Source organism: Rhipicephalus microplus, chromosome X (assembly GCF_043290135.1).
Source record: "Rhipicephalus microplus isolate Deutch F79 chromosome X, USDA_Rmic, whole genome shotgun sequence".
Classification (NCBI taxonomy): domain Eukaryota; kingdom Metazoa; phylum Arthropoda; class Arachnida; order Ixodida; family Ixodidae; genus Rhipicephalus; species Rhipicephalus microplus.
In genome coordinates this window covers 20,380,284-20,393,673 of record NC_134710.1, presented here as the reverse complement: position 1 = coordinate 20,393,673, position 13,390 = coordinate 20,380,284, and the positions used below count along the sequence as shown (strand labels likewise).

The window sequence follows — 13,390 nt, the reverse complement described above, 5'->3', positions numbered from 1 at the left end:
GTGCCAACATCGTAACACTCTCTTCTTCACTCGAATCGAAGTCAATGATGGGGCTGGGATTGGTGCGTGAAAGCGGCCGTCGAAAACAATAAATGTGGCGTGCACAGCTGGTTACGCTCACTCGGCTGGTGGCGATCAGCTGATCGCTGCTGGTCTTCAATGTTTTCACTGATTACGAGATCTGGATGTCTCTCTCTGGGTTTGCTACTTTCGGTCGCTCCCATGCAGCGTTTGCTGGTGTGAACATCAGTCGCTTTTTTATCTCCAGTCGCAAACGGTCGAGCGACCAGTGCTAGTCGCCGGTGTGAACCAACCTTTAGACTGGGCTGCAGTGAGTTTTGAATATGTACAAGCTATTATTGGAGCCATTTTGTGTACTCGCGAGTATTTGTTTTTGCTTTCGATTTTTGCTTCTTTTTTTTTTTGAGTTTTTGGTGGGATAAAGTGTGTTTGCCACGCCAATTTTTTCATCTCTCTCAATCCAAACCGTTGCAAGCACTCCTGGGATAATCTTGACGAAGTAAAAGATTACTTAAAGGAAGGAATAAGGCGCAAACGAAACAGAACGTGAGAAGCGCCATGGACGAACACCGTTCATCCATATCATTTCTTGTGTTTGTTTAATTTTCGCCTTATTCCTTCTGTTAAACATGCACTAGCTGGCCCAACAAAAATTTCTAAAAAAATCACTCGGGAAAAAAAATCGCATCTCTTCATTATTTGATATTCAATTTGTATTCGAAACTATGTATTTGTATTGCCTTTACATTTAAAAAATTGGGAATTTGCACACCTCTACACAGATGAAACTTTGGTTGTATGGAAACCATTTTTTTGCTTCTTCAAGTGACTGTGTATCAATTGGCCTGTGGCAGCGGCACACACTTGAAGTGATTTAAGAGCATGGCATATGTAAATGTAGATGCATTATGGGAAATACATGTGAAAAAAAGCAATGCAGCACTTAATTCTCAGCACACCTGTCAATGAGCATTTGTGCACATTCTTCCACTGTCTTACCCCTACAGTCACGATCAGCCAAAGAGGCAGCCAAAACAGCAAGTGACTACAAGGAAGCTGTTGAAAAAGCTAGACTTCATTTTCAGAAAGAAATTGAGGCTTTGCTTCCGGATACCAAATTTAGTGAACCAGGTGAGTAAACATTGTTGCAAGGTATCAGCACAGATATAACATTTCCTCTTAGAATAGTTGTGTACCCAAAACAAGTATAATGTGTGCACTTATTCTCCCCCCCCCCCCCCCCCTCATGCCTGTCTTTTTTTTTTTTTTTTCAAGAAACTTTTAGTTTCAGAAAATCATGCCTTGCAGCAGTTTGTAATTTGTTAACAATATGGCAGAATTTTTTCGTATCTGTACTATAAAATGTGGTGAGCTAAATCTCGTTTCATTGCTGTCTGTAGGAAAGCACCTAGCTACAATCCCCTTTTCATTGCATTTGGTGCTTGGGCTGTTAGGGCATGCTGCGGCCAACATGTGAAACTATTGATGTAAAGCATAGACAAAAACCATCATTCTAGAATGGCTTCACCCTTCATTGTGTTCTCGTGCTTGAACACAATGAACACATTGTTCAAGCCATGGACACTAATATAAGTGCTTTAAAATAATCTACTATGCCTCCTATTCAGGAAATCAAATGAAAATGTGAACATGAGGTACAATTACAAACACAGTTTATGTTTTGCATCAACAGCACAATAGTTATGCACTTAAAAATTAAAATGTTAATCAGGTTGAGCTCTTAGTCTTGTATAGTATAAAAAAATTGCTGTTGTTAAGCGTGAATAAACAAAGTTTGTTAAGCAATAGCTCTATTCTGCTTGTCTTGAGAAAGGAGGAGACTATTGGTTTTGAGAGACATCAGCTTATTGCATGCCTTGGTTTGGGCAAGGACAAAAAGAATTTTGCTCACTTCGACTATACATGGCAACAAGGAAATCAACGTGTTGCTCCACAATACACAGATGCTCTTGTTGCAAACACGCAGTGAACTAGAATGCAACCAATGCCTTTTGCAGTGGCAGCACAAATTACTTATTTGCTGCTGACACCCTGGCAATGTGCAGGATGTGAAAGTGGTTAGGAAAATGCGATGAAGTGACCATGGAACGGTAAGGTCTCAAATGAGGGAGCAACGGCATAAACCGATATGCAAGAAGCCAACTAATGAGCTAGCGCTGAGAGGGAAATAACTGGCTCAGCTCTTATGAGAGAAAATGAACCTGAGCATTCATGCAATTAATGATGGTCTGACTAGCATCATTATGAAGTTTGCAATGGAAATCAGAGGTATAGTCACTAGACAGTACATTGGCAAGCTCTCCCAGGAGATGAAAAACCTCATTAAGAGTCATCAAAGCATGGTAGCCTCAAACACAGCGTACAAAATAAGAACTAGCAGAGCTTTCGAAGTGAATGAATGGGTGCAAAATAGCCTACAATAGAAGATGCAGTGGAATATGATAATACGAATTCGTAGGGAACACGCAACGTGTTCGTATCACCTCGAATTTTTATGAATCAAAAGAAGGTAAAGCTGATCATGAAGGCGAGCAAGACGTTTATTGCGGTCAAATACTTCTTGCTGAAAAAGTCTATGGTGTTCTTTTGAACTGTTCTGTCTTTGCTGTCTCTCCCTGTCTCTCAAGAAAGCAGTGTGAAAGGAATAAAACCTTGCCGTGGTCTTCACTCCTGCATCTGGCACTTAAGGGGGCAGACTAGTCTTTGGGACCAAAAAGTGACAAAAAAAAATCATTTTTTAAAATTGACATATTTGTTTTCTGCAAGTATTTTTCTATCTCTGCAAATTTTCACTCACCAGGAAGTGGTAATTTTTTGTAATGTCATTCAAACTGTCCAGATTCTCAGTGCTGCTATCATGCAGAACCTGCACAAAATGGGGAAATGACTTTGGGGCTTTTTTATAATTTGCCAGCTCCTGTATTAGAAGCTCTGCCATGAATTTATGAGCACCTTTATGAGGATTGCAAAACATGTGCACCATGATTGTTGCTTTCTGAAGAAGCTGTGCGTTTTCAGCTTTTTCCGTTTTTTTTTTTTTTCAAAAATGTAAATTTATGACTGTTTAATTTTGAGGCCTCTATATTTCTGCAGTTAGGGCAGGTACAACAATGATTCTTTTAACAATGGAAACCTGTATGCATGGAGACTGTAAGTATGGGAGCAGAATTCACAGCACAAGCCTTTTTAATAATTTACTCATTCAAATTGTAACATAATTCAAACTGTTTTTGCAAGTGTATAGTTTATTTTGCTGTAATATAGCCAATAAATGCCTAAAAACAAAAAACCCTTGCATACTTTTAATCTATAGTGATTAGTCTGTTTGCATATCTTCATTGTCACTTTTAATTAGAGATTTTTCTTTCTATGGTGGGCTTAAACAATAAGGGGTGAACTTAAGTTATCCCAGAACAAGATGAGTTACAAGAAAATCAATTAAATATTTGAAGTCAGCAGGAAAAACTGCATAATACTGTGCAGTTTCATCAAGATTACTGAAGAAATAAAAAAAAAAATGTCTAAGACCAGTCTGCCCTCTTAGGCGCATTCACACTTCGCCTCAAAGAGAGCGAAAGCGACAAAACACGCCGGGAACTCGCTCACTTCGCCACTTAAGCAGCCTGAAAACCGCGCTGCGATGTCGACACCAAAAATGTCTGTCCTGGAACACTTGAGAAGCGCAACGAAAATGCCAGAGCAACAGAAAAATCATGTCAGTGTGTGTCGAAAGCGATCACGCTCGTTTTGCCTCTCGTACATTCCACCACCACTGCCGCCTTCACCACTTTGAGAATTCATTTAATTTTGCCCGCTTCCTGAGCATTAAAATTCGCAAAGAGTTCGAGTTATGCACGTCAAGCACTGAAAATAAACAGTCCGCACATTTCAAACTTTGCTTTGGGAGATACACCACCAGAAACAACCCTGAGCAAATGCGCCGGCCTCAGATTCAGCCGGCTGTGCAAAAGCGAGACATTTTGCGGCGTGCCAACTCACTGCTGCTGCACTTACTTCTACGTCCTGTGTTCTCAGCGATCGTAATCTAACCCAGGCCCAATGAAAGATGCCCTGTCGAGGCCGTGAGCTTCGAAGTGCTGCGTGGGTAGTTTGCGATTGCACTGATGCAAGCCACTGCCGCCACCTTTGCCTCCATATTGAATTTGCGACCGGTTGTTTACATTAGGGGGTTTGAGTCGTGCTATTGCGTTGGTCGCAGGCCGTAATGCGGATTGTGTTTTTGGCCACTTAAGAAGCAATGTTAATTCCAGTGAGTTTCTTGAAATTAGTGCAAATGTATGTCTTTATTGAAAAGTTTTATTAAAGTAAGCTTTGGCAGTTTTAAAAATAAGCATGCCGAGAAAGTGGTGTGGAATTTTCGCCGCACTGTCGTAAGCTTTTTTTTTTAATGAAGGTCTGCAAAGTAGGCGCAAAAACTTTCTTGTGTCAATTTTGAGATTTTTTATAAAAATGTCTGCACTACCCAGAGAAGCAAAAAATAACTGAACGTAAGCACAAATACGTATATATTTACCTAAACAAATTCGACGTACGTAGCCATAATATATTTTGTGTAATTCAATGCCAAAGCCGGAAAAACCAGCAGAGCAGGAAAGCGAGGCACTCCACCTCTTCATCATTAATGAATTACTGTGCTTTGAAAAATTTTTTCTGGCAAAACCAATTGCGGATCTCTTCTTTCCACTCATCGAGCAACAATATATAAAATTTTGAAAGAAATTTAAAAAGTCGACCTGCCATGTTTTGTTCAATCTTACGTGGAATCACTCTATGGTGCGTGACTGCTGATCCAAAAGGTTGTGGAATCGAATCTCTGTTGTGGCAAGGTGTTTTATAGGGCCAATTTGAAATGTTTAGTTACATTCTCTGTTGCTTTTTTTCATATGAATACATTTGTGTGTCTTAAATTACATTAAGGTTCAATGAAGGCAAATACTTAGGCGAGGTGCATTGGTAAAATTTTGTTTCAGAAACCTCATTCTACTTGTTTATGCCAAGAAAATCGTTATGATAAAATTGTGCTTCAAGGTCCCCATATCCCTAGGACAATCTGAATTTCCCATCCCTTAGTGGGGATCTATAACATATATACTGGGCCCTTTACAGCCTAGTAGATGGCACTATGGGTTCTTGCCAAAGACTCCAAAGCACTGCCGGGAAGCAAGCTGACATTTCGTAGACACTGCACTTTGTTTTACTTGCAGTTCGTGAAGTTTTGAAAACAAGCTAAGCTTGCGAAACAATGTATGTTGAAAAAAGTATTAAAATATGAGTGCGCAGATAGCCAAACTTTTCTACCACCGATATTGCATACATTCTTGTCGAGAGATGGTGCCTTAAAAATTGTGGCCATGGTGTGTTTCTAGCTCCCACTGTTGCCAGGATCATTGCCAGGATGCGAGCTTGTGCACCATCTACGCTAATGTGAAAATTTGCAGAACCCTCCACTACGGCATCCTTCATAATCCTAACATTGTTTTGGAACGTAAAACGTGAACAATTATTATTTCAGTAAAAGCTTGTTTGTTCGGGTTTCATAGAGTTGTAAAAACTGTCTGAATTAACCAAGTGCCAAATTTTTGGAAGTATTTGGGAAACAATAAATGAATGTCTATTGCATCAGTGCACTTTCATTTTCTTGAGGAATACGTACATAAATTCATCATCTTGCATAAAAGTAGTGCAGAAGCCACATTTTTTGTCCTTTGCCAATTCGTTTACAATTTGAATGCAGCTCAAGACTCTCGTGTCTCAATCCTAAAAGTGCTCTGAACTCGTACTATAAACAACATAATTGTATGTGATGACCACGCTATCGAAAGCCCGTGACCGTTTTGGCTGTCTTCGAATGCTGCTTTCAATCTTTTGCATTGTACATTTGTGTCATCTTGTGCTCGGTGTGCTCTGAGGATCATTCAAATGTTTCGGGTTGTGGCCAAACAAGACCAAGTTAACAAGAGTTTGATGTGTTTCAGTAATACGCATGCTTGCCTCTACCAGAAAACACATCTGAATATAATTCGATGTTCCAAAATGACTAATGCCAAATTAACAAGCTTTTACTGTATTATAGAATTCCCTGCTGGAGTCTCATTTTCTGTTTTTTATTTGCTTTCGTGTCTTGATTACTGAAGCATTGTTAATATTGACATTTTTTACTTTATTTAAATCTGTCAGTGTAGCCTGGGAAAAAGAGACTGTATAGAAGAAACAAAATGCATGCTCCTAAAGACAAGCAGGGAAATATACCAACTTTAGTGGCATTGTTACGGTGGCAGAGGAATTCTATTAGCTCTGAAAATGAACACTGGTGTTGCTGCGTTCGCACCGATGTGATGTCACGGCAAGGACACTAGTTCTCCGCCGCCGCTTGTTTCCTTTCTCTGTGCTCGCTGCTTTACTGCACTTTAGTCATTAATGTCAAGAAATCTGCCACTATCATTAAAGGGGTTTTGAAACACTTTTTCAAGTAACCATAAAATGGATTCACTAAAAGAGCTTATTGCCTCATGAATTCAATGCTGAAAAAATTTTAAGAATCTGTCTAGTACGAGTAGAGTTACAAAAATTTTCTCGCACGCTGCAAACGCATTCTCTTTTTCTCCCGTCCCGATGAAAGCGCTGGAAGATAAGCAGGGAGGGATGGCAGGGCAAAGAAAGTACGTCATGCGCGCCTTGCGACTTTGAGCACCTTTTCCTTTTTTTTTTTTTTATTCGAATACACGGCTTTTTCCAGTGCGATCCCACTTACATGTGTGGACAAGTGGCAGCCTCCTGCGGCAATCCCCTTGACGACCGAGCGCGTCACATTCAAATCAGCCAATGGCTGATAGATGGCCTTGTACGAGTGATTGTTGAGCGTCTTTCGTCATTTGTCAAAAGAAGAGAGCGTGATATTTAGCTGACTTTGATAATTTGGTGTGAATTCCAGGTCGCATGCTGAGCTATAATATTTGGCTTGCATGTTATTGAGAGCCTCCACTACCGATCAGCAGTGTTTTCTGACCATGCTCAAAAAGTCTTGCTGGGCCCTTTTAAAGCTAAAATTGTACAACCACTCTCTACTGCCAGTTCTGTTGTATGGGGCTGAAACATGAACGACAAAACAACTAGAGTGGAAGCGAAGGATCACATAGCGTGTAATGAAATGCAGAATGATACGAATAACATTGAGGGATCAGAGGACAGCAGATTGGGTAAGAGAACAGACAGGAGTTGCAAATATGCTAGCTGACATTAGGTGAAAATAATGAACCTGGGCTGGTCATGTAATGCATAGAACATGCTACCAATGCATAGTAATAGCAACAGAATGGTTACCAAGGGATGGCAAACGCAGTAGGGTAAGGCGAAGAGTTGGATGGAATGACAAAATTGCGAAGTTCACATGGATAAAATGGAATCTGCTCGCACAGGATAGCGTAAACTGAAGATCACTGGGAGAGGCCTTCATCCTGCAGAGGACTCGTACAGGCAGAGAATTGTGATTATGATGTAGTCTAAACTGTTATTTGCACTTGTGTTTCCTTTAGAAGGAATTTTTCACTGCTCAGTTTTTGTGTGTGTGTGTGTGCGTGTGTGTATGTATGTATATATGTATGTATAATAAAATGATATGTGTTGTTCTTAAACAGGGCAGAAGCTGTCTGAAGATGAGCTGAATTTGCTACTTGCTCATGCCCACCGGAAGATAGAAAACTTGACCAAGGCTCATGTCAAAATGCAGGTGACTTTTGCAGATGTGCTGCTCATGTGGTACTGTATTTTAACCCTTGTACACTGTATATAGTAGGCTCTTGTTGAAGAAACTCTAGAACAGTTCAGCAAGTTACAGTGGGAAACTTTTTTTTTACAGGCTCTTTAACGCAGTTCAAACCCTAAATTTTTTACTTGTGGGTTGGGTGAACTGAGAGTCTACAGATATATGCAGCAAGAATGACACCAATAAAGGCGTGTAGTCGAAAGTTGAGTGTATAAAATTTGAAATCCCCCCACCTGGTATTTGACAATGCATCACAATGCATCACTTTGTTTTTATCAACTCGAATATATATTACCTAACGAACACACACTCCTGCTAGCTCACAAGCTTCGACGTGAACTGGCTGCAGCCAAGCGAAGGCATCATTGTTCACTGGGGGCATGAAAAGGTGAAATGGCACTAGAAAACGTAAAATGGCGAAGCAGGAAAATACTGCCAAAGTAAGATTTCTTGATAGCAATGTGAACGGTCTTAAGCATAATAACAATCTTTTGTTTTTATATTTTTTGTGCTACACATACAATTGTTAGTTTTCTCAGACTAGATACAGAAACATAGTAAAAACCAGCAGGCCTGTGCGGAACTTGCAGCACATTCACAGCTAAAGCTGGAAGAGTGGCCTTTCAGTGCATTTTTAAACTCTTTTGGTAGCTGCTACGATCACACTTACAGCGTACCCACTATGCCATAAATCATAATTTTCGTGTAGTAGGCAGGCATTCACTATGCCATGCTTGGTCATTGTTCGGAGAAATGTGGTACCCGCTGCACCCCTCTAAGGAATTTGTGCAATTTTGGTGCTGTGGCTGATGACGAAGAATTATAGCTGAAGCTTTAGTAATGGGTTGGAGCATTCGACGAACCACTCTATTATGCAATTAGCATTGTGTTTTTTGGTTGTTCTAAAATGCTTTATTACTTACATTAACGCAATTCCTTTGCCGACATCCAGCCTGCCTAGGGTCAGTTTGGAATGGAGTGTCAAGCACAGGCCTGGCTAAGTAGTAGAATACTGGGCTGCACGCAGGGGACCCGGGTTTGAATCCTATTGTGTCCTTGGTGTTTTTACATGCCAAGTTTTTTTTTTTTTTTCGTGATAGTGGTTACGGACATTGGCGGCAGTGGACAACTACGGCACATGTGACCCTTGTTGTGATCTCATAACAGTTTTTGCTGTAAACAAGTGTGTGCTTCAATTTCGTAGCCCTGGCTGTGCTGCCACAGAAAGTTGTCATGAGGTATAATACATTAAGAATTTTTTATTGATCTAGTCAAGGCGACTCTCAGTCGAGGACAACAAAAGTTCCCAGGTTTAAAATAGAACCATCTCACTTGAGACAAGGTAAATTGGGGACTGTAGAAGAGGCCTTTGTTTTGCAGTGGACATAAAATAAGGTGATAATGATGATGATGATAGTTTCTGTGTAACATGCCAAATATTAGGGTGGGATTGAACTCATTATTGTGCGGGCTTAAGCATTTGTGTTCAACAATTATAAAGGATAACAATGTTTTATGTCAATAAAATATACTATTTACAGGCAACGGAACACGAACGAGCCCAGATGTTCCAGCGGCAACAAGAACGTGTGGCCAAGGACTTGGAAAGGCAGCGGGCTGAGCTGGATGCAACACTTGAAGTGAAGGTTTGTTCGTTTGACTTCAGATTTAATCTTTGCAATTGTCGGGGGATTTCAGTTCATTTTATTACCTTAAAGGCCCCCCTTTCTTGGAGGGGCATTACATTAGCATACCTGCCAAGTCTCCCGGATTGGCCGAGAGTCCCAGATTTAGACCGTTTCTTCCGTTTGTACGGTTGTCATGAAGATCTCCCGGAAATCAAAATTTTTGTGAGTGATCCGGCCACCTTGACAAAAAAGCAGCTCAATCCACTCCAGGCTTTTCGAACCTACCCCATTTTATTATGAATGAGTTTAAGAGGCATTCATCTAAACTTACAGTAGAGTCTCAGTGATGCGAAACCGTGGCAGATATGAATTCGTGAAATTCCTCAGCGAAATTTTACTATGTCTTTTGGGCCTAAATGCTAATGTTTCGAACACATTTCCTAATCGTGGGGGATGATACGAAGTTTAGTATGGAAATTGTCGAACGAAGGCCGAGAGCAGCATACTCAAAGCTTCGGAAGTACGTGTGCAACTGGCACACGCACTGTCTTCTACAGTGTGCATGATTGTCGTTGCCACAACCGCTGTCGACGAAACCCTGGTCGCTTTTCACGTGATCGTGTATGGCGACAACGTAACTGACAGTTCAGAAAGTGTGCGTGCGTCCAACACTCAACCAGTCAAAGCAACGCTGCTTTCCGCAAACCCAGTGGACAAAACCGTGGCAGACGGGATCGTAGACAGCATAAAACGACTTTGTTTTGAAGCCGTGTGCACAGTCAAGCGCACGGCAGATTGAAAAAGGAACTACCATTTGCCGCAACCACTGCGCACAACATCGCAGTCGCGGCGGCGCGATAGCGATATACGAGCTTTGAGGGCATGGGGTGGTAGACTAAAGGCAGTAAACACATAAAAAAAAGTCGCAGTTTCGCCACAAGGGCGAAGCAATTAATGTGACAGCAACAACTTGGAATGTCACACTGAGAACGGCAAGCAGATCGAAACGCGCAGCGCGCTGCTCACGCACAAATGACGCACGACAACAATACAAACAAGACGAGAGTGAACTAACGTTTACCGCTCGACACGTAACGTGCTGTTTAAACAAAAAAAGTGATGCTCGATACATAATCACTGGTATGGATGAGTACAAACTAACAAGTGTCCCAGTTATACCTCGCTGTGTATGAAAAGCGCGCTCTTTTCGCAAACGGGGCTTGTGCATAGACCGAAGATACCTTTGCGGGCCCAGCAACTAACGCAATCATTCCAGTGAAAGTCAAAGGCACACGATTCACGATTCTCCCCACCGAAAGATAAGCGCATGCGCACAAGCATCAAACCCCCCCCCCCCCCCCTCCATGCCCCTCCGCGGGGCAAAGTACGCGTCAGAGATGAGCACGCGTCTGCGCATTGCGACGAGCTAGAGACCGAGCGCAGGCAGCTTTTTTTCCTTTCTATGATCGGGCTCTCCAAGGAACTCGCGAAGGTTCAAGAAATCAATCATACCATCTACGAAGATGATATAACCATCTGGTGCACCGGTGGGAGCGATGGTCAAGTTGAGGAAGCCATGCAGCGCGCAATCGACGTGACCGAACATTTCCTCCGTCTCACCGGTCTCAGGTGCTCCCCATCGAAATCTAAACTTCTGCTCTACAAGGAAAGACCCCTGAAGTGGCGGCCACCCTGACTGGAAACCTGCGTCTCAAAGTGAAATACAGCTTTTCACTGGTGACGGGTCCCCAGTGCCCAGAGTGAATTCGCTTTGAATATTGGGAATGTATATCGAGTCTAACGGCGCTAACGCAGCTGCACTCAGACAGATCACTACCAAGACGGAAAGTGCTCTCGGCCTCATCCGGAGGGTCACCAGACACCGGGGAATCAAGGAAGACAATCTCATCCGCATCATACATGCGTTTGTGCTCTGCCACTTTTCGTACTCGGTGGCCATGCATAATTGGCATGTCGCAGAGAGGAGTAAGCTCAATTCCCTCATTAGAAAGGTCTTCAAGCTCGCGCTCGGCTTGCCTGTAAGCACTCGCACTGAAAACTTTTTCAAGCTTGGTGTTCACAATACACTCGAAGAGATAATTGAGGCGCAAGAGCGCTCACAGCTGCTCAGGCTTTCCGGAACCAAATCGGGCCGCAAGATACTTGACGATTTGGGCCTCAACTCTATTGACCAGTGCCCCGATTCCATGCAGATTCCCAGAAACATCAGGTCTCAACTGCGCATCGCACCCATTCCCCGCAATACGCACCCTGCTCACAACGTCGGTCGACGTAGGGCCAGGGGTAGATCTCTGCTCGAGCACGTCCGTAGCAACCCCACTGATGCAAGCTTTGTGGATGCTGCACCGTATGTCCTACAAGAGGCATTCGCTGTTTACATCAGCGACTCAAATTCCAGGCTCACTTGCTTCGCCACGGTACGCACATTGAAGCCTGTGATAGCCGAACAGGTTGCAATCGGGCTGGCTATGCTAGATAGTCGCAGAGAGTCAATATACACGACTCCAAGGCAGCTGTCAAAGCCTACGAAACCGGGATGGTAGCCCCTCAGGCCCTCCGCATTCTCCAAAGCGTCAAGAGTATCACGCCCTATTCTTTCACTTGGTTTCCCGCTCACCTGGGGTCGATTGAGGACTCTATTTCTAACCCTAACGAGGGCGCACGCGAGGCTGCACGAGGACTCACCGATCGCGTCGCCTCCGCAGTCGCTCTGCCTCGCTAGGAACCCTTACTTACGTTCAACGAAATAACAAAACACTTTTATCTGTCAAGAAGCGTATTCCCTTTCCAACACCCTGCCTTGTGCAGGGCGCAGGCAGTTACCCTTAGACTATTGCAAGCCAGTGTGTATCCAAACCCTGCGGTTCTTCATGCTATGTACCCTGAACGATATCCAAGTGCGGATGGCCCCGTCTGTGGACTGTTAGCAACATTCCATCATGTGTTCTGGGAACGTGAAGCCATCGGCCCCGCCCTCAGCGAGGACAGGTAGGCTTCGCTCTTACGCAGCCTCAAACTTAACGATCAAACCCTGGCCGTCCAGAGTGCCCATGAACGGGCCGCCAAGCTCGGCTTGACAGTCCCTACGTGGGTTTAGCCGGGTGTCGCGGGGTCTCCCCTGCGTCTTCTCAGGACTAAAATAAAGTTTTAATCAGCGAATCAATCTAGAGCGTTAATATATATAGATAAGTATACATATACGGTGAATAACAGTGGTGGCGGCAACTACAAAAAACCAGCCTAGACTGTCAATAACAAAGGGGCCAGACGTGTTTTGGCGTTCCTGTCAAAAGAATCTAGCAGGGAGCAAAGCTTTCACCTGCACTTTTGCGCCAGCCAGCTACGCTGTCCCGTCCGTTCACGTGTGCCCCAGTAAGACACACAAGAGCTGTTTTGAAGGAAATGTATTCTGATACTTGTGTTGATTCTTTGAGACTCTCGCCTTAGTGGGAAACCCTACTTTCGTGTGTTCGGCCACTCCAAGCTGACCGCAACGCTGATGCTTGCGCTTGCGATTGAGACACCCCACCCCCTCTTGTTTTCCGCGATGTTTTTTGTTTGTTTGTCCTTGGGCTTATCTTTGGTCCGGGATTACTTTTGGTGCTGAAATAAAATAGGAGCAAATAATTCAGCCCCCCCCCCCCCCCCCCCCCCCCCCCCCCCCCGCTGCGGAAATCTCCCGGATTCAGAATCCTTGAACTTGGCAGGTATGGATTAGTTGTGGAGTCGTATTAGGCTAACAAACGCAGTAAACGTGGTTTTAGTGTAGAAGATGATTAATAATATGATTCTGAAAGCACATAATGAGGCGATGGTGACGATGTCTCTGGGAAGGCCGTTCCAGTCCGTGGCTGCTCTAAAAAACAAGGATGCAGAAGTAGTGCGTGATGAAGGGCGGGCAACCTGAAATGGATGA

General features: G+C 43.3%; 1 protein-coding gene across 1 annotated transcript in view; it reads left to right on the top strand.

Annotated features, from left to right (window-relative positions):
• The window catches only part of Mitofilin (inner membrane mitochondrial protein mitofilin), a 93,926-nt gene that overhangs the window by 54,932 nt on the left and 25,604 nt on the right, over positions 1-13,390 (top strand). Inside the window, exons 10-12 of the mRNA XM_037426646.2 lie at positions 1,029-1,152; positions 7,698-7,789; positions 9,367-9,471. Of these exons, the coding sequence (XP_037282543.2) occupies positions 1,029-1,152; positions 7,698-7,789; positions 9,367-9,471 (321 nt within the window). The remainder of the gene's footprint in view (positions 1-1,028; positions 1,153-7,697; positions 7,790-9,366; positions 9,472-13,390) is intronic.